The following is a 19,757-nucleotide window of genomic DNA, read 5'->3' as shown; positions in this document are numbered from 1 at the left end:
TACTTGTGATTAATAAAAATACGATCTAAGACTTTGTCTACTTCAATCGAGAAAAGACAGCACTGTGGCACATTAATTTGTTTTATACAATTGTAATAATACATGTTAGCATTAGTTTTAAAATCACATAATAACATATATCAACTTATATTATTTTTTATTAGCATAATATTATTATAATAATTTCAAAAATTACATAATAATCTGTATCATCTATAATGTTTTTCATTGTTAGTGTGATCCTATATTAGACTATATTATTTTTCATATATGGAGTCTGTATATAAGTATATATATACCCTTGAGATGCACCGAATATGATGAAACAAAAAATAAAATCACTTTCCTCTTTTTTATTATTTTTCTCTTTTTCTACAAATATTTCAACATGGTATCAGAACTACCGATCACGTAATCTGTCACCACATCTCTTCCGCCTTTGTTGTGTCATCGCCGTCATGTTTAGAAGTTTTGAAATCTTTATTATTGATCTATCGATCTCTTTTCGGATGAATCAACACCCTAAAATTCTCTATATTTTGGTGGATCCGCAGATCCTCTGTTTTTCTGCAGATCCTCTATTTCCTAATGAATTAATATTGATCTCATTAGTAGATCTGCATATCCTCTATTTTTGTTTCAGATCTTCAGTCGTTTCTCCTCACCATCACTCGACCCCATTCTATCTATCTCAGATTTTATTTGTTGCCTTTGGGTCCTTCATCCTCTAGCTCGAACCTAATTGCTTCTCTTCAATGGTGCCTCCGTCTACGAGGATCGTCGACCTTCGGTTGGCTTCTCTCCGAGCTCTGTCTTCCCTGCAACTGTTATCTTCTGTGTTTTCTTCCTGCCACATCATCAAGCAAGTTAATCAGCCACATTGACAGACATGTCAGTTTGTCACGTCAGTCAAACACATTAGTCTAACATATCGGCTTCTGAGTTGTTTTGTCAACTCCTAATCTGCTACATCAGCTTTTAAGCTGCTATAATAGTTCGTGTTCTACCTCATCATGCTCTATTCTGTCATGTTAGCTTTTGATCTACCACCATGTCAGTTTCTGAGTTGCTATATCAGCTTCTATTATATCACGTCAACTTTTGAGCTACTACTCCAACTCTTCATCTAGTACACCATTTTTTTGGTACATTCATGATCCAGTTTTTAAACTAAAGTTGACACCTATAGTATCATCTTGAGTTTGAGGAAGGATGTTAGTATAATTTTAAGGATCACGTAACAACCTGCATCACTCATATTTTTTTTATCAGCGTGATTCTATATCAACCTATTGGGGGCGTTTGGTAACCCCAACAGGATCACCATGGTGATCTAAGATCCTTGGTGATCCGAATGCTGGGTGATTTGATCCCCAGTAATCTAAGATCAATGTGTTTGGTAGGCAATGGTCCCGTCATTAAAAATCTCTAGGTATCCATGAGTAACTTATTTATTTTGGTACGGAGATCCAAGATCACCGACCACATAATACCACAAATACCTTGATATATTTTAGATGAATTTTTTATGTGTTTTTAATTCTCATGAATGAAAAATGTAAGTCAATATGCTAATTTCTATAATAGCGTCATAATTTTGTCATATATTCTACTTTTAGTAGCTCTTATCATATATTTATTAATCATATAAAATATAATATAATAAAATATTAATATATTTATCAATATATTAATTATTAATATATTCTATAAAAATATATTTATTACTCCTATAAATTATTAATCTTATAAAAATATGCTATTTTTCATTATAGAATTAATATTTTTATTTATACTTATAATAGATTTTTTAATATTAATAATTATTTTGATTAAAAAATAAGGTAAATAGAATAATATATTAAATATTTTAATTATATAAATATAAAATATAATAATATATTTTGACTATAATTTAAAATTATCCTTCAATAATAGGATAATAATATGATTAGTAATATATTATAATATAATATATCATTAATATAATATATAATATCAATATTATATATATATAACATTGATATAATATATTGATGGTATATTGAGGGATATTTTTGTCTTTAATTTTTAATCCAGGATCATTGCCCTAGGGTGATCTTGGATTCTCGACCTCAAAGATGGGCATTCCATCACCGAGTTGGACGGTGATGGGAGGGGTGGAGCGAGGTGATTTAGGATCACCGCCACGTAAGGTCACCGTGGTGCAATCAAATATGGTGATCTCATCACCTCCACCCACATGTACATCATCCTTGATCCTGGGACGATCACCCCATACCAAACGCCCCCATATTATTTTTCTTTATTATCATGATCATGTTAGTGTGATTTTAGAAATCACATGACAAACTGTATCACCTATAATATTTTTCATTGTTAGTGTGATCCTGAAAATAATACTTGATCACTGTATGCGACAATGAGCCAAGTTGGATTAGGTTTTGGTTGAGTAGGGACAACAACATATGAAACCTTGATCCGTAGTAATTTTTCAATTCATTAGAACATATTCATAGGCAATGGCTAAAATAGGGGATAAGCTTTTCCTAGTAACCGATTATTTTTCCGGTTCAATGAAAGTGGGATCTAAATCCAACTCCTTTGAACAACCGTTGAGAGTAAGTGTTTGAGTTGATGTCAGCCTTGGGTCAGATTTGGAGTTTTATGTTGATACAGGTTAAGCAAGCAATGGAACAGGAGTTATATTACAAGTATGTATAAACTTTTGGGATAAGTCAGCCAAACGATGAAGTGATGGAGTCCAGCATGCATGAATTTTGTACTCGGTTGAAGTTTGGAGTTTGTCTTTTAGGGCGAGACCAGGATAGACTAAAACTCTACAAACATCGCAACTCCTTTTTTGGCCATGTGAGTTTATATAGATGTTTGGCATACATGTAAATGACTAAGAGAGCATCATCATTAATAAAATATTATTTATATGCACTTTATTCTCTCCTCCCTCCTACCATGTTTTCCATCATATTATTAGCATAATCTTAGATCGATAGAGGTCCTGAAACCATCGCAGACAGACTATTAATAGTGTGACTGATTGAATGATATTTTTTGCAGCTCAACATTTTGGAGATTTCTTTTTTGAGACAATCTATTCTTAGTTCTCGCATTAAAGCTTTAATGCATTTACATCGTGATGAGCTGTTATTGCGAAGAAAAAAAAAAAAAATCTGAAGCCATCTGACACAACTTTTATTTTGGTTGACGTTCATATCATTGCAGATTGAATAAAACATTTTATAGTGCCACAGTGCTGTCTTTTCTCGGTTCTTAAATCCTACATTTATTAATCACAAGGGACAACAAATAGCACTGCAATCCGTAAGGATAAAATATTAAAGGGGACCTAGAATCACAGACTCGGTACTTCTTTGAGGACTCGTAGATCGTACTTTTATTAATCACAAGCAACAACAAAAGGCACTGCAATCCGTAAGGACAAAATATTTAAAGAAAGCTAGTACAGTTTTGGTACTTTTTTGAGTACGGATGCGGTATTTAGAAGCTTTGTTCTGTCGTTGTTGTCCAAGTCAGCCTATTACTCTAGTCCATTGCTAAAACTTTCAAGAAAAAAAAAAAAAAAAACGAGTGCAGGACAAGAAAAAAAAAATGAAAGAATAAATAGTAGCATTAATGTAGAGAACTCTTGCAAGTGTATATATAGACGCTGGAGTGAGACTTTCACTCGTCTATACACTCTACGAAATACAATAAATGGTTATGATATGTATAAGTGTTGCAATTTTAATAATTAGAATCATTTCAGTTCTTTTCATAAAAGCTTGAAAAAATATCTAGCATTTCTGTCAAAGTAGGCTCCTGGAGAATTATACAACCTTTGAAAAAAATGTTGCATGAATGCTCGAGCCATGACACTAGGCATTCCCCAACCGACGTTTTATTCAGTAGAGAAAATCACCGTAAATCCTTCATATAGAATTGCTGCAACTAAAATATAACATACAATATTGCTGGGAAAAATGCTGCTCTCCAAACCACCCCCATGCATAAAAATAACTTCTTAAGATTTTGATTTAAGAAGTTTTCCCGACCACTGGATAGAACCTTCAATTCCACCTTTAACAATATTTTTGCGACCACAACTGGTTCATAAAGAGAGTTTCAGCAGCATCATGAATGAGCTTTATAACTTGTGGTATCAGATTGCTTGTTGCATTTAAGCAGTAAACTTATGATAGAGAGCACCACATCACATATATGAGGTTCTGAGACATCAGGAGTCTAGGGATGTCATTTCTTCCAAGTATCGTCAAGATTTATTCACTCAAAAGTACTGCTATTATGTCTTATATAATCCTTTAATAGCATTAGAGTTCAAAAAAAAAATTATTTTTTCCGGCGCTTTTTAGAGCCTTTACCGACGCTTATAATTATCATTGGTAATTTTGGCACCGACACTTTCAAAAGCATTGCAAAAGCGTCAGCAGGCGTAGGGTGGAAATAATTTTTGCTGATGCTTTAAAAAAGCATCGGTAAAAGCCAAAGCTTTGCCAACGCTTATGAGCATCGGGATAGCTTGGGCCTTTGCCGACGGCTCTCTTGATTTTCGCTGACACTTATAAGTGTCATTATAATTATTTTTTTAAAAAAATTTAAAAATCCTAATCTTGGGATTGGAAGCGTCGTTATAATTCATACGATGAATTTCTTTCCATTAAAATAGAAACTAGAGATATGTACAAGAGCTTGAGGATTGAGAGAACAACCAAAAAGATTAAAGAAAACAGAAAAAAAGAAAAGCCAAAGATTTAACGAAGAAAAATAAGTTAGAAACAGTAAGTTGCCAAGCTTAGGGTATCTTGGCATCCAAGAAGAAAACAACATCATTTTTTATCCAAGAAGAAAACAAAAATAAAAGACCTGCTTCTTCTTTCGGGCAAGATTCCAAATCCTGCAGCACATGTTCTCCAACCACGTGTTCCTCTCCTGCGGGCTCCTCATCGCCGCCGCCTACCTAGAAAACCAAAAAAAATCGAGAATAATAGATGAAAAGAAAGAGAAAAATATATCGCTGCTGCCCCTCTCCCTCAGTAGCAGCGACGACTTGGAGGCGTCGATCACCGGCCTCATGTCCAGGATCGCCTCCAAATAGCTATTGATCCAGTCGTTCCCCGCCATTCCCGCCTTCACCAGATGAGCCCAAAAGGAGGAGGAGGAGGAGGAGGAGGAGTAGTAGTAGTAGAAGAAGAAGCTTTTCTTCTCGGGGTTGGGGGGCTCACCGGAGATGGCCTTGAGGATAGCTTCCTGAGGCGGTCCCTGATCGTCCGGAGGCGAGGAAGAAGAAGAGGAAGAGGCGGGGGAGAGGGCCTCGCCATGGGAGAATCGAAGAGGGGAAATGTGTCTGCTTCCCTAGAAGGCATCGAACACGCAGTGCCTCTCCTACGCCGGCGACGAGCTCAAGAGCTTCCGCTCGTGCCTCCGGTGGCTCTGCGTCAACCAGAGATTTGTTGGATTTGGGTTAAAGAGGAGGAGAGGGGAATAGGCCTCCGACGACGCTTTCTACAATGTCGTTGGCGGCGTCTAATCACTTTTCTCTCTTTTTGGCCTCCGACCATGTTAATAAGCGTCTCGTAATATTATGCCTATTGATGCAATTTAAAAGCATCAGCAAAGTTTGACGCTCTAGCCAAAATTATCGATGTTTCTACCTAGCATTAACATGTAAGTGTTAGAATAGCCAACTTTTTCAGTAGTATGCATGTTTCTTATATATAATCTTTGTAGTCACATTAGAGTAGTTTTATCACTTTCTTAGCCTAGAATGCAAGGAAGTAACAAATGAGTGGTAGGAGTTAATTGTCAAGATATCTTTTGTTTTTTGATATAGGTCTCTTAAGTTGTAGAAGATATATGCAGTGATCTGTAACTCTTTATGAGATAAAGGTACACGGAAGATTTTGATAGAATGATAAAATGTAAAAACCCAAGACCTCACCCAAAAACGCTTGCTGAAAATTATTTTTTGGATTTCTTAGTTCTGTATAAATTTTTGAGATCTTTTCAGCGAATAATCAGTATGGGACTAAATACACGCCTATATGGGTCCATGTAGCAGTGTTCCTTAATCTACATAGGCCATAGGCCGGGTTTACTCTGATACCATTTGTAACAATTTAAGATCTCATCCAAAAAGTTAATCGAAAGATACTTTTTGTGTTCCTTAGTTTTGTATAAGTACCCAAAATATCCTCAGTGAATAACTTATGTGGGACTAAACGCATATCTGCATGGGTCCTCACATGAAAAATACATGTTTTTTTTGTCAACACAGAAATCAACCTCCCAAAAACTAGATTTTGGCCATAGTTGCATGGCCAATAAAGATTTGCCATGTATCTAGTCTGTAGGAATTTCCAACAATTAGGGTCATAAGGATTTGCACACATCCTCTAATATAGAACCCAATGGGTGGTAATTGCCACTTCAAAACACTTGCCCTAACGCCTCTCTTGATAGGTGCAACTATCAAGTTTACAGTTATATTCTCTCTTGTGAAACGACTGCTTTAATGGTCAATTTAAGATATATTTTTCAGAGGCAGACAACGTACAAACAGTATATCTTGGGGTAGCTAAAGTTGCGGTATGAATGGACTTGTGACAGTAGTTCTGAGGAAGTGCCAACGGCTAGTATCCCGCCGTTGACAGGTTACCGACGTTCACAACGGCTAGCATCCCGCCGGAGCACCTCTCGGCGGTGTGCTAGGCGACGGGGTCTCCCCGGTGTTGCGGGAGGCCAGCCACCCAAGGTCTTCGGGCGGCGGGGCGAGCGACACGAACTGCTCGGCTCTGAGAAAGCGGCCCTGAGACGAGGCCGGCGCAGCGGACCAGGGGCACTGAGAAACCGGAGAACCCCTCGGCGGTGTGTAGGCGACGGGGGTTCTCTGGTGTTGCGGGAGGCCGGCCACCCAAGGTCTTCGGGCGGCGGGGCGAGCGACACGAACACCTCGGCGCTCCCTGGGCTACTCCAACTCCTACTCACTTTCCTCTTCTTTGCAGGGCTCCCGATGGATCCGAAGGGGAAGCAACCGGCGGGGACGACAACGGAAGGACCGGCGAGAGGAAAAGGTAAGGGCCCTGATGCTTGGACGAGGCCGGGGCCGTGGGTGACTCAGTGGCCCACGGCCGCGGAGGTGGAGTGGCTGAGCCGCTGTTTCCCGGAGGTATTGACTCCTCCGGAGGAACCGATTGCGGCGGCCCGACTCGATTTGGGAAGGGCGGGCGGCGGTGGCCCATAGTTTCGGCCGCCGCGTCCCAGCCGAGTGGGTGGCGAAGGATGTCGCCGCCCGCTCAAAGTTGAAGGAAGTGGTGGCCGTCCCGCTTGCGGACGGCTACCTGGCCCTGAGGTTCCGGTCGACGGAGGACCGGGACCGGGCGTTGAGCGACGGCCCGTGGGTGGTGGCCGGGCAACTGCTCGCCATGACCCCATGGGTTCCGGACTTCGAACCCGGGGAGGAGGCTGTGCAGACGGCTACCGTGTGGCTCCGCTTGCCCCGTTTGCCGCCGGAATACTGGTCGACGTCGACCATTTTCCATATAGCCGCTTGGGTGGGCCGGCCGGTCGCCGTGGACAGCGTCACGGAGCAACGTCAGGCGATGGGATTCGCCCGGGTGAAGGTGGTGGTCGACACCACCAAGCCTCTGCTACCTGGAGTGCTGATCCAAGGGAAGACGAAAGTGCGATGGCAGCCTTTCGTCTTCGAAAGTGTCCCGGCCCTGTGCTCCCGGTGCGGGCGAATGGGTCACCAGGCAGGGACTTGCCGCTTTCCGGCGACTCCTTGCGCTACTGGGGCTTCGGGTTCGTCCCCGGCGGAGGCGAACCCGGGGGGTGGGCCTGCTCAACCGTCTTCGGGCGGTGGGGAGGAGGCACAGGGACCGATCTATGGTCCCTGGATGGTGGCGTCACGGCAGAGACTCCATCGGGAGACTCTGCCGCCGCGGCCGGGGAAGACGAGCGAGCCGCACTCGGGGCCCGGTTCGTCTTCGACTCGGCCGCCGCCCCCGGTGGCTCGCCCAACCACGCCAGTGTCCCCGGCGGACACCGACGGCTGGCAAAAGCCAGCGAAGGTGGCACGCCGCCGGTCTCCGCTCGCCGTTGGGGGGGATGGGCACCCGGCGCTCTCCTTCGGCCCCCTCCAAGCTGACTCGGCCGACGATCTCCTGGTCGAGTCGGGGGACCCGGGGCCGAGTCTGTGTCTCGGCGAAGGCCCGAGTTGGGCCGATCCGGCGCCCAGCCGGGCGGTTGCGGCCCGAGTCCAAACCCAGAAGCGGCCGAGGCCGCTGGCGGGCCCTGGCCCAGCTGGGGAATCTCGGCAGGGGGCCCAACTGGCCCTCACCGTTGTGGGCCGGGGCCAACAGCACGGGCCAGCCCAGCGCACCCGAGCCCATAGGGCCGGGCGCCGGGGTCGGGGCCGTGGGCCGGTGGGGGCGGCCCAGGATGGGGCCCGTGAGCTCGGCGCGGCTGACGCCGTTGGCGCGCCGCGCGCTGCTGTCGCGCCGCGCGCCATCGGCGCGTCCAGACCCAGGGACGCATCGGGCGCTGAGGCCGCGCCCGGTGCTGTGGTCGCGGGGGCCCAGGTTCCGCTGGGCCCGCGCGAAGTTGCGCGCGGCCAGCAGGCCGCGCGGTCTGCTGTGGAGCCGCGGGTGGTGGGCCTTCCGGCCCAGCCCGCGGTTGTCTCCTTGGGCCAAGCTGTTGCTGGCCCAAAGGCCCAGCCAGCTTCGGGCCCGGGGAGTTGTGCCGTACCCGCGGTGCAGGGCCTGGGCGACGAATCTGCTGGGCCATTTCGGTATAGCCCCCCCTCTCGAGGAGAGCACGGTGGCCATGCCCCCCTGAGTGAGGTACAGCCATGGGATGTGCAGGGTGGTACTGGCCCCGATGGAGTCTTCCGGTTTGGCCCTCTGCCCCTGGTTGCGGGTGAGCAGGGGGAAGCCTCCTCTAGTGGGAGTAGGGCCAGGGATCACCTCAGGCCTTTTCCGGAGGGGTGTCAGGCCGCGCCACCGAGACCAGGAGAGGGTACGGACCACATGACTACTGTGCAGCGTATCAGGGCGGCAGTCATGCAGACCACATCTGACGAGCAGGGGGTGGGCCCAGGCATCGTACTTGAGGCTGGGCCCGCGTACCAGGGGGAGGATGGGTCTGAGGCCGACTACGTGGACTGTGATCCATGAGGATCCTAGCTTGGAATTGTAGGGGGGCGGCCAAGCCGTCCTTCATGTCTTCCTTCAAACGGTTAGTGCAAATTCACTGCCCAGAGATATGCGTCCTTAGTGAGACCCGGCTATCTGGTGAGGGGCTTGCACATCTGAGACGACGTCTGGGGAGGGACTGGGAGACATACGCAGTCGAGTCCCAGGGGTTGTCGGGAGGTATCTTGCTCCTGTGGAGGCGTGGGGTGGCGACCTTTGATGTCTTCCATAACTGCTCTCAACAGGTAGTTATGGTTGTATCGGCACCTGACGCTCCTCCGTGGGTTTTGTGTGGGGTGTATGCGAGCACGAATTACAGGGTCAGGAGATTCCTCTGGCAGGAGATTACCAGTCTTACTGCCCAGGGTGTCCCGACAGTTGTAGTAGGTGACTTCAATTGCATCCTGAGTTCGGGTGACAAGAGGGGAGGGGCAGCCTTCACGGATAGAGTGGACAGGAGGGAGTTCCGCGATTTTGTGTCACGTACGGGCCTGGTGGACTTAGGTTACTCAGGACCTCAGTTTACTTGGTGCAATAATCAGCTTGGCAGTGCTAGGGTTTGGGAGCGCCTGGACAGGGCCTTTGCGTCCCCAGACTGGTTTCTGTTGGGAACCCGCCCATGCCGCTGATATTTCAAAAATTTTCAGATGGCAGCGGAATCGGCATGCACGGGTTCGACGTTCATCACATGAACGTTGTTTCGAGACCTTTCGTAATTAGGTAAGAATTAAAACTTTTAAAACTAATAGGAAGATCAAATCTTCACCTTGCGCGGGTAGATGATCACCGCAAATCTGAATTCGTGGTTTTGGAAGAGGGTTCGCTTGAAGCCGTTCAAACGTCCGGCCTCTACGGGTATCCACACGAAGCAGGATCCGATCCAAGCTCTCTATCTCACCGGGGTGCTAGCTCCCTTGCAGAGATAGCTTTTGATGGCTGATCTCCTCTCTTTCAATCAACCCTTGATTGTGCTTGAGAGGAAGAAGAAGAAGGAGGGATCTTGAAGAAGAACCAAAGCCCTCACTGCGGCCTTTCTCTTCCCTGCGTTGGAAGGAGGAAAGGAGCAAGAGGAAGACGCCATGGACATCTTCTTTTCTTCTCCTTGCTGGCGGCTGAACCAAGGGGGAAGAGAGGGAGGGGGTGTCGGCTGAAGAGAAAGGAAAAGCCCTCTTGCTTGGGGCCGGCCCTAGTCCTCTTTTTATAAGGAGTGGAGCTCCTAACAATTAGGAGCTCCAAGACAATTTTCCAAAGAGGGGGCGCCGGCCCCCTCTCTTCATGTTGCCCTAGCCATGTGGAGAGGGGCTGATTCCCCTCTTACTTGGTTAACCTAATCCTCTTCCAAAGAGGATTAGGTGCCTCTCTCATGGTTTAATCCTAATCTAATTAGGATTAGCCAATTTTGGGTTCAATCTATGCTAGTCCTAATCCAATTAGGACTTGGATGAATCATGACTTAATTGAACTCTTCAATCCTAATCCAATTAGGAGTCATGTTGATTCATTAGATTAATAATTAATTTAGACTTAAGAAATCCTAATCCAATTAGGATTTGTTTAATTCTAGTCCTAATCCAATTAGGACTCTAATTTGAATCCAAAGTCCTAATCCAATTAGGATTTCTAGGAATCCTACTCCAAGTAGGAATCCAATTTTAATTCAAAATTCCTAATCTCATTAGGATTGTAGGAATCCTATTTCAAGTAGGAATCCCAGTCCTACTCCAACTAGGATTCCCAGTCCTAATCCAATTAGGACTCTAGGAATCCTACCCGAAGTAGGACTCTTGTTTCAAGTCCAATTAATTAATTCTCTTTGTTCCTTTCTTCAACTTCTTATCAATCAAATTGATTACTTGTGATTCCTAATCACGATTTCAACCATCGGATCGGTCAATACTTCTAGTGTGTGTGACCCCATAGGTTCTATTCTGACTGGTAGTGAGATATATTGTGATCTCTATCTCAATATCATTGAAAACTCCTTTCAATGGGTTGGAACGATTCCAACTCAACTCATTAGGGTTTATCGATCATCGAGATAATCCCTGTGAGTCCCACCATCCACCAGTGACACCTAGCAGCATGTAGTGGCTACCCAGCAGAATGGAATGATGAACCTCTAGGTGCAGTTAACATGTGATACAGTCCTACTATCGTGGATCCCTACAGGACGGAGGTCATGGACAACTCGTCAAACCCCATCGTCTGTCATATGTCAAGATTTATTCGACTCGAGTTCGATAGTGAGAAACTCTTTCTCCACTGTGCATACTGCCCCGGCCGAGGTCTTACGAACTCAGTCTTATAAATCACATAGGATCTCTCCTTATCTATCAAGGTCGATAGATTCCATATAGGTGCATACCCTACTCCTACAGTGAACTTACTGCAGCCAATCTACACTGCATGGACCCATATGGCTAGGGACCATGTATGTGTGCAGTCAAACTACAATAACCCCACTGTGAGCAGCCGAAGCACCGCAGGTCAAAGGACCAGTCACACTACTGCAACATCAAGCAAGTCACTGACGAGTGGATAGACATCCAAGTGACTTCTTGTATTGGTCACGCTCAGTACCCTTGTTCTCTAACAAGCACCTGCACTATCACTTCAGTGTCCCTACACTGTGGACTCAAGTCTCGTCCATCCAGAAGGAGAGTGATCTGTGCACTGATCGGATCGATCACCGTCCTCGTGATGATCCTTTGATCAGGAGCATTTAGAAATTAATCACCAATGATACATGGCTCAAATTCTCAACTCTTGAGAATATGTATCATCATCTTATTAATTTCTTGGACGATTCATAGACACATAAACAATATGAATGAAAAGATGCCTTTTATTTATTCAATAATAAATAGTCAAGTACAAAATTATGTCCCTAGAATCAACAATGTGTCAGCCAAATTGGCTTCTAGGGCATACATCTAACAATCTCCCACTTGCACTAAAGCCAATTGGTCATATATCTTAGGCCCATCTTCTCAAGGTGGGCTTCAGTCTTTTGCTGACTCAGCTGCTTAGTGAAAGAGTCTGCCACGTTATCCGCGGAGTCTACTCTCTGCACCTCTACATATTTCTTCTCCACATAGTCGCGTATGAGGTGAAAGCGCCGCTCTATATGCTTAGACTTCTGATGAGACCTTGGCTCCTTAGCAAGGGCTATGGCGCCATTGTTATCGCAGTAGAGTGTTATGGCATCTGATGTCATCACATCCAGCTCTGCAATGAATTTCTTGAACCAGAAGCCTTCCTTAGCAGCTTCAGAGGCGGCGATGTATTCGGCTTCCATAGTAGAATCAGCAATGATCGGTTGTTTAGAACTCTTCCAATTCACCGTACCACCATTGCACAAGAACACGTATCCAGATGTTGACTTCCTGTCATCGACATCAGTCATGAAGTCTGAATCTGTGTACCCTTCTACCTTTAACTCTGATGATCCTCCAAAAACCAAGAATAAATCTTTAGTTCTTCTCAAGTACTTAAGAATATTCTTCACAGCTGTCCAGTGTTCTTCACCTGGATTCGACTGATATCTGCTTGTGACACTCACAGCAAGAGCTATATCAGGTCGTATACATAGCATGGCATACATGAGGCTTCCTATTGCTGATGCATAAGGAATCTTGCTCATGCGTTGAATCTCCTCAGATGTGTTGGGGCACATCTTCTTGGAGAGATGAATTCCATGCCTTAGGGGTAAGAGACCCCTCTTGGAGTTTTCCATGTTGAACCTCTTCAGCACCTCCTCTATGTACATCTTCTGTGAAAGGCCAAGCATCCTTTTAGATCTATCTCTATAGACCTTTATTCCCAAAATATAGGATGCTTCCCCAAGGTCTTTCATGGAGAATTCTTTTGACAACCAGACCTTGACCGAGGTTAACATGGGAATATCATTCCCAATCAGGAGAATGTCATCTACGTACAGTACGAGAAAAATGACAGCACTCCCACTAACCTTTTTATAAACACATGCCCTTAGTCTTTTTCGATGATGCTTCAGCTCATCACCAGGAGGAAGAAGGAAGAAAAGTGATTATTCTTTACCTTTTTTTCTCTGCTAATGTGTTGACGTCATCACTAGGAAGGAGGGTGGTGGAAGCTTGGATTGTGGGGTTCCTCCTCCTTCCATGTTTTTCCTCCAATGAGAAAAGGCTCAGTAGTCATGGGGGCTCAGCACCTTAGCTAGAGTCCTAGTATTATGTGCTTTTTTACCCTTCTTGATGCGCATGCACAGTAGACATGGAACAAGGATATCTCACATGAAAAAAAGATTCTCCTTCCTTCGTATAAACTCATCTATTGATCACCAACCAAACAGATCTCAAAGCATTCAAAATCCCACATTTATCTATCCATATAGATCTTGAAGAGAGAGAATTTTCCCTCCCCCTCTCTCTCTCCTTTTCTTCTTCCCTCCCCTATTAACTCATTATTCAGTTCACCTATCCCTTCTTCTTTTTATTTTTTTATTTCTTTCCTTTTCCCTCTCTCTCTCTCTCTCTCTCTCTCTCTCTCTTTTTCACCTCCCTTCCCTCTCTCTTAAATTTGCATTCCTACCATCCACTTCCTTTAAGAGTTGACGTGATTGAGATTTGAAGTAAAAGTATTATTTGGTCGGGTTGTTTTATAGTAAAATGATCACCATCTAGAGAAAAATAACATGTGTGATGAAGTTTGATCCACATGTCAAGACACTAAGATTTTATAAGTATTGGGTCATCGCCATTGCAGCCAAAATAGAAGAGAAAGAGGACAAGAAAGAAAGTGAGAGGAAGAAAAGAAGAATTCCTCCATCTTCCTAGGCAATTAGTTGGACGTTCAAATGGGATGACCACTAGGATGGGGTAGGATGCAGGGCATCCTATTTTGTAGGGAAACCAGGATGCCCGCATTGCATAGGATTTAAAAATCTTGATTTTGATCTAAGAGCCTTTTCAATCAACTATTACCTAACTACTAAAAAACCAAAAGACAATCATTACTTATCATTTAGCTTGAAGGAATATGCAAAGAAGATACTGCAGCAACATTGAATTCACATAGAACTAACAAGGACTCTAGTTACCTGAAAAAATTAGCTTTTCAGTATTCCCTTTCCATAAAAACTTTTAGTACTTTCATTGTTTTCCTTTTTATATTTTCATAATCTCAGCTAAAAATTGAAGCTGCGATTTACTGAATCAATACAGAAATAAACAATCTAAAAGGATTGTAGAAAATCACATCAATGCAAAGCATAATATTTGTTGGGAAGCAGTAATTTTTCATCTCTCGATGAAACTCAACATACATAGTTCATATTTTCATCTTCAATTATGTACCCTACACTAATATTCATAAGGTCATAAATATATTTCAAAACATAAGAATTCACCAGCCTATGTAGAACTAGGAGGTGTTTCCTGCAACTTCTAGTCAAGCAACTAAGGAAGAGGAAAGATCATGATGTCATGCTACTTGACATCGGGGCCTTCATGAGGTGCATTAACAAATTGTTGGAGGATCTCGTCAATTGATTGTGATTCAATAATCTCATCTGGCTCATCAGGAGTTGGATACTGCAGTGAGATTTCATGCAATGTCAACGTAGAAGTACAAGACTCCATCTCTCAGTCCAATGCTTTGGTGAGCTATGGGAGGGTATTGCCAGCTGGCTGAGAAATCGGGTTATCCTAGCTTAGGAATATAAAAGGTTGATTCTCTATTTCTAGCACCTCCAACTTTCTTCTATCCATTGTAGGGACTTCTGTACTAGACAATTCTTTGCGAGCACTTGGCCTCAGGTAAACTTGCAAACAACCCAGTCATCTAGCTGTCATAGAAGATGAGAGGCACAGAGTTATCATAATAATGAAAGATATTTCATCAACAACTATTAATAAGAGATGTATGATATTTATGGAAGCATGACAAATACCTTGTTTCGGTCCATAGACATAGCTGCACCACCTCTTCTTCTTGTTGGACATGTAAAACCAATTTAGTGGGTTTCTTTTAACCTTTTGCTTTATGACATCCTATGTAATTTCTAGTTTTTTAGGGTACTTAATGATCTCTTTGTTTAAGTCTCATTTTATGTTAAAAAAAGAGAAAAACTAGCCTATGGTTTTTATGGTATGAGAGTGTCTTTTAAGTTTCTCTTTGAAAAGAAGAAGAGGATGGTGAGAGCTTGGTAGGAGAAATTTCTTGAGCAGATTTTTGTGTTAAAAAAAAGACTACAAGAAAAAAAAGGCATCTTTTTATTTGTAAGCTATATTTTCAGTTTTTTGTGGTTGAAATGTGGAGTTTTTTGAAGTAGATTTGAGCCTATCTCGTGGCCCATTATTCAACTCTATTTTTCATTGTTATTTGATGCCATTTGCATGTTATTAGTATCTATTTTGCTCCAACAAAATTGGTATCAGAGCTTGGTTTGGGGATTTAGTGGGTGCCTTGTGCTTTGCTTGCTCTAGGATTTGAAATTAGGGTTTTTTGAAGAGTATTGAGTTTGAGCTTGATCAGTATAATCATTAATTAAAATGGAGAGTAATATGCTTCCTATTCAACTTTCTAAATTAACTAAGGAAAACTATGATCGTTGGAGTATTCAAATCAAAGTTTTATTGGAATCTCAAGATTTATGGGAGATAGTTGAAAAAGGGTTTAAAGAACCCAGCTCACCACAAGAAGAAGAGGGGCTTATCGAAGGTCGAAGAAATATTCTCAAAGAGTCAAAGAAGAGAGATAAAAAAGCTTTATTTGTTCTCTACCAAGTCATTGATGAAGCTAATTTTGAGAAAATTTTTAATGCCAAAACTTCAAAAGAGTCATGGAAAATTCTCAAGAATGCTCATAGGTGTATTGACAAAGTTACGAAGGTGAGGCTTCAAATTTTGAGAAGAGAATTTCAGGAGTTGAGCATGAATGAGTCGGAGTTCGTTTTAGATTATTTTTCAAGAGCATTGTCGATTGTGGATGAAATGAAAAAAAATGGCGAGGAGATTGATGATGTTAGGGTGATGGAGAAAATTTGTATTCTTTGATCTCAAAATTCGAACATGTGGTGGTAGTCATTGAAGAGGTAAAAGACTTGAGCACCGTAACAATTGATCATTTGATGGGAATGCTACAAGTTCATAAGCATAGATTGAGCAAGAAGTTTTCTAGTTTTTCAGAACAAGCTCTCCAATCCAAACTCTCTTTGCAAGATGTCAAGGAAGAATGCCATGTTGCTGGTACTCAAAGAGGCCAAGATAGAAGCTATGAGAACCGAGGAGAAAGTTATAGAGGTCATAGAAGAGGTTATGGAAACCAAGGAAGAGAATTTAGTAATCAAAGAAGAAACTCCAATTATAGAGGAAAAGGTGGAAGGCATGATGGGAGAGGCCAATTATCATTCTCTCTAAGAGGAAGGTCAAGAAGCAATTTTAATCATCATTCCAATCAATAAAGCTTTGATAAGAGAAATGTGCGATGCTTCAATTGTCACAAGTATGGGCACTATAGTAATGAATGTTGGGCAAAACAAATTAATAAAGTTAGAAAGTAAGCTAATATTATTGAGAAAGAGAGTATTGATGGGGTGATTTCTACTTTGATGTTGGCTCATAATGAAAATGAGAAGAATGAAAACAATGCATGGTATCTTGATACCGGTGCAAGCAACTACATGATGGAAAAGAAGGAATTGTTTGTTGATTTGGATGAAAGTATGCAACGCGATGTTACTTTTGGTGACAACTCCAATATGCTGGTGCAAGGCAAATGTAATATTCTCATCAAGCTCAAGCTCAAGCTCAAGAATAGGCCAGAATCTAGTTCAATTTTACTTGTCTCGCTTCTGTTTTTACTCATCAGGTCGTCTCATTTTTATAGGCCAGGCACCAAGACTAATGCATGATACATAAGGCTTACAAGAATAAGACAACCTTTTGGCATGGTCCACACCATGCAGGATATGATTTTTTTTGAAATTAGAAAAAATTTTCGTTCGATCGGATCCACAAGCTCAAACCCACGTATATTGCTATATTTGGAGCGGGTCTGCGTTATCCATTTGTCTTCTGATCATTGAATCGTTGAACGCCACGAGCCCTCTCTTTTCCGAGGAGAACGAGCTCGTCCAGTTTCAACAAACCCAGAATTGTTGAGGGTAATACACCCTCCGTTCCATTCTCATGCTTTCCATTCATCCACCCCCCAAACCATGGCCAAAACCCAAACCTCCTTCCTCTCCTCGCCTCCCACAAATCTCAGCATCCTCCTCCCGTCCCAACCCACCGGAAAACCCGTCCGCTTCCTCTCCATCCTCGTCAGTAGGCAAAGTCAAACGCCTCGTCCTCGCCAGCGAAGGCCGGACCAAGCTCAACACCCTCCCGGACCGAGACTTCTACTCCTACCCTCGCTTCGTGACCCACGTCGACGATGGCTTCATCTCGACGCTAACTGATCTCTACCGAGAGAAGTTGGCCCCTGGGTGGGAGATTCTGGACCTCATGAGCTCCTGGGTCAGCCACCTGCCAAACGAGGTGGAGTACAAGAGGGTGGTGGGCCATGGGCTCAATGCCCAGGAGATGGCCAAGAATCCAAGATTGGACCATTTTTTCGTCAAGGATTTGAACCAAGATCAGGAGCTCCAGCTTGAGAGCTGCAGCTTTGATGCTGTGCTTTGTACGGTGAGTGTGCAGTATCTCCAGTGGCCGGAGAAGGTACGCTGTCTTCTTGCCTCATCTACTAAAGATTTTCATTTAATTCTGTAATCGTCGTAAATCTCCGCAATGTTCCTTTTTCTCCACTGGTTTTAATTCAATTTGGGTTAGATGCAGTTGTGGTAGAATGGCAATAACTGCTTTCATTCCATATGATGTGTTTTTGTTGAAAGGTGAACCACCATGAAATTGAAATCAAAGCAAACTTTCTGTTTCATGGTAGCTTGACATGTCTGAATCCACTGTAGATGATGAGTCTTATCTAGTTCTTTAGTGGTTAATTTTTACAGTTTCTTCTTTCTTGTCATTAGCTACTGTGCTATGCAAAACTCAAATTAGAATGTACTTGTAATTTGCCCTTATTTTGCCAAATTATTCTTGAAGAATTTAGTGCGGAAAGGAACCATTACGGGAAGTTCTTTACGTAAATGGGTACACATTGATGCATCACTTTTGTTGAATAAGGAGTTAAGGGTAAACGAAATCAAGGTTTATTACTGCAACTACGTATAGCTCCATCATTCCTCCCCTGTATCTTCGCCTTATTGTTGAGATGCCTTGATATGATGCTGAAATCCTTTTGTATGCTACACTCCATAGCAAGAATGCTGATGAAAATGACAAATTTCACCACCTTTTATGAAGGAAAAGGAATTATTGGGTGTCTATTATAAATGATAACTGCAATTACTTGATTATCATCAATCTACTTTTCTCCTTGTGGAACTATGTGGTAATTGCTACCATTCAAGAGGATAGGCTATGCTGTGTGCTACATGCAGAAAATTGATGTTGATTAGTGAGAAGCAGTGTTGCATGGACATAAATACAAGAATTGGATTCGGACATGTATCCAAATATCTAACTCAGGAGAAGAGAGAGATACAAGGATAGATAGAATAACATATAAATATAACCAAATTATGTATTTATACCTTTAAACATTAAAAGAAATATTAGAAAGGTGTTGTTTGTTAAGACCTTTCAATATACATATTTCGTATTCAAACTTTCCAACTAACTTAAGGATATCAACAAAATAATAGTTTGCAAAGTTGTTTCAATACCTACATTCTTAACAAATCTCAAAATAAGAACAATTACTCACTCCTAATATCAGATTAGATGATCAAACTCGTTGTTGGAAGAGTTCAACTGATTAATTAGTGGAAAAGTTCTACCCAATTCTAATCTTTAAGAATATTTACCAAAGAACTTCGTAAGTATCCAAGCATCCGATGCATATCTGACAAGGATATTTATCTGGCACAGATTTTGGAGCTGGACATGAGTGTCCAGGCAACATTGGTGAGAAGAGGATGATGTTAAATGCTAATTTAAATCTGTGGAGGAAAATATAGAAGAAAAAGGCTTATGATGAAATTTCAGCAAAAATATAATGTAAGATAAGACCCTGTCAGAATTAACAAATGGTAGCACAGAGTAATTGGTTTCATCATAGAAGACCTGTTGTAAAAGAGGGATGAAATAATAGTTAACAATTTTTGACCTATATGGATGAATAGAAGATGTTCTTTTAGGGTGCCATATGACTGATACATACTTAGCAACTTAAAGGGATAATTTATAAAATGACATTGAATGTTGGACGATGAGGTGATCTTGGAAAAAAAGTCGAATGTAACAAAATGAGGATGTGTAGTAAATTAAGAATGATAGATTGGGAATGGATATATTGGAGTTGTACTAATTATTGTCAAAGTGATGGGGAACACGTTGAAATGGCGGATATGGAAGCATTCAAATTCAAGGATTAAAGTGCTCTTTGTGCCAATCAGCATGTGTCATGCTGGTGTCTTGTTGA

General features: G+C 42.5%; 2 protein-coding genes across 2 annotated transcripts; both read left to right on the top strand.

Annotated features, from left to right (window-relative positions):
* The first annotated feature begins 7,460 nt into the window (after positions 1-7,460).
* LOC120109372 (collagen alpha-1(I) chain-like) lies at positions 7,461-9,212 on the top strand. Its single transcript, XM_039123126.1, has one exon. The coding sequence runs from the start codon at positions 7,461-7,463 to the stop codon at positions 9,210-9,212; it is 1,752 nt and encodes a 583-aa protein (XP_038979054.1).
* An 8,072-nt stretch (positions 9,213-17,284) lies between these two features.
* LOC120109371 lies at positions 17,285-17,983 on the top strand. The gene has a single exon (XM_039123125.1). It carries the CDS (start codon positions 17,402-17,404, stop codon positions 17,981-17,983), a length of 582 nt encoding a protein of 193 aa, XP_038979053.1. The 5' UTR covers positions 17,285-17,401.
* The last annotated feature ends 1,774 nt before the right edge of the window (positions 17,984-19,757 follow it).

The sequence above is a fragment of the Phoenix dactylifera genome, unplaced genomic scaffold (genome assembly GCF_009389715.1).
Source record: "Phoenix dactylifera cultivar Barhee BC4 unplaced genomic scaffold, palm_55x_up_171113_PBpolish2nd_filt_p 002087F, whole genome shotgun sequence".
Lineage (NCBI taxonomy): Eukaryota > Viridiplantae > Streptophyta > Magnoliopsida > Arecales > Arecaceae > Phoenix > Phoenix dactylifera.
Note: the sequence above shows the minus strand (reverse complement) of the source record. Positions and strands in the feature narration are given on the sequence as shown.

Bases quoted from the DNA above. Each gene is read 5' to 3' on its own strand.
- LOC120109372 (XM_039123126.1), top strand. From the start codon at position 7,461: ATGACCCCATGGGTTCCGGACTTCGAACCCGGGGAGGAGGCTGTGCAG.
- LOC120109371 (XM_039123125.1), top strand. From the start codon at position 17,402: ATGCTTTCCATTCATCCACCCCCCAAACCATGGCCAAAACCCAAACCT.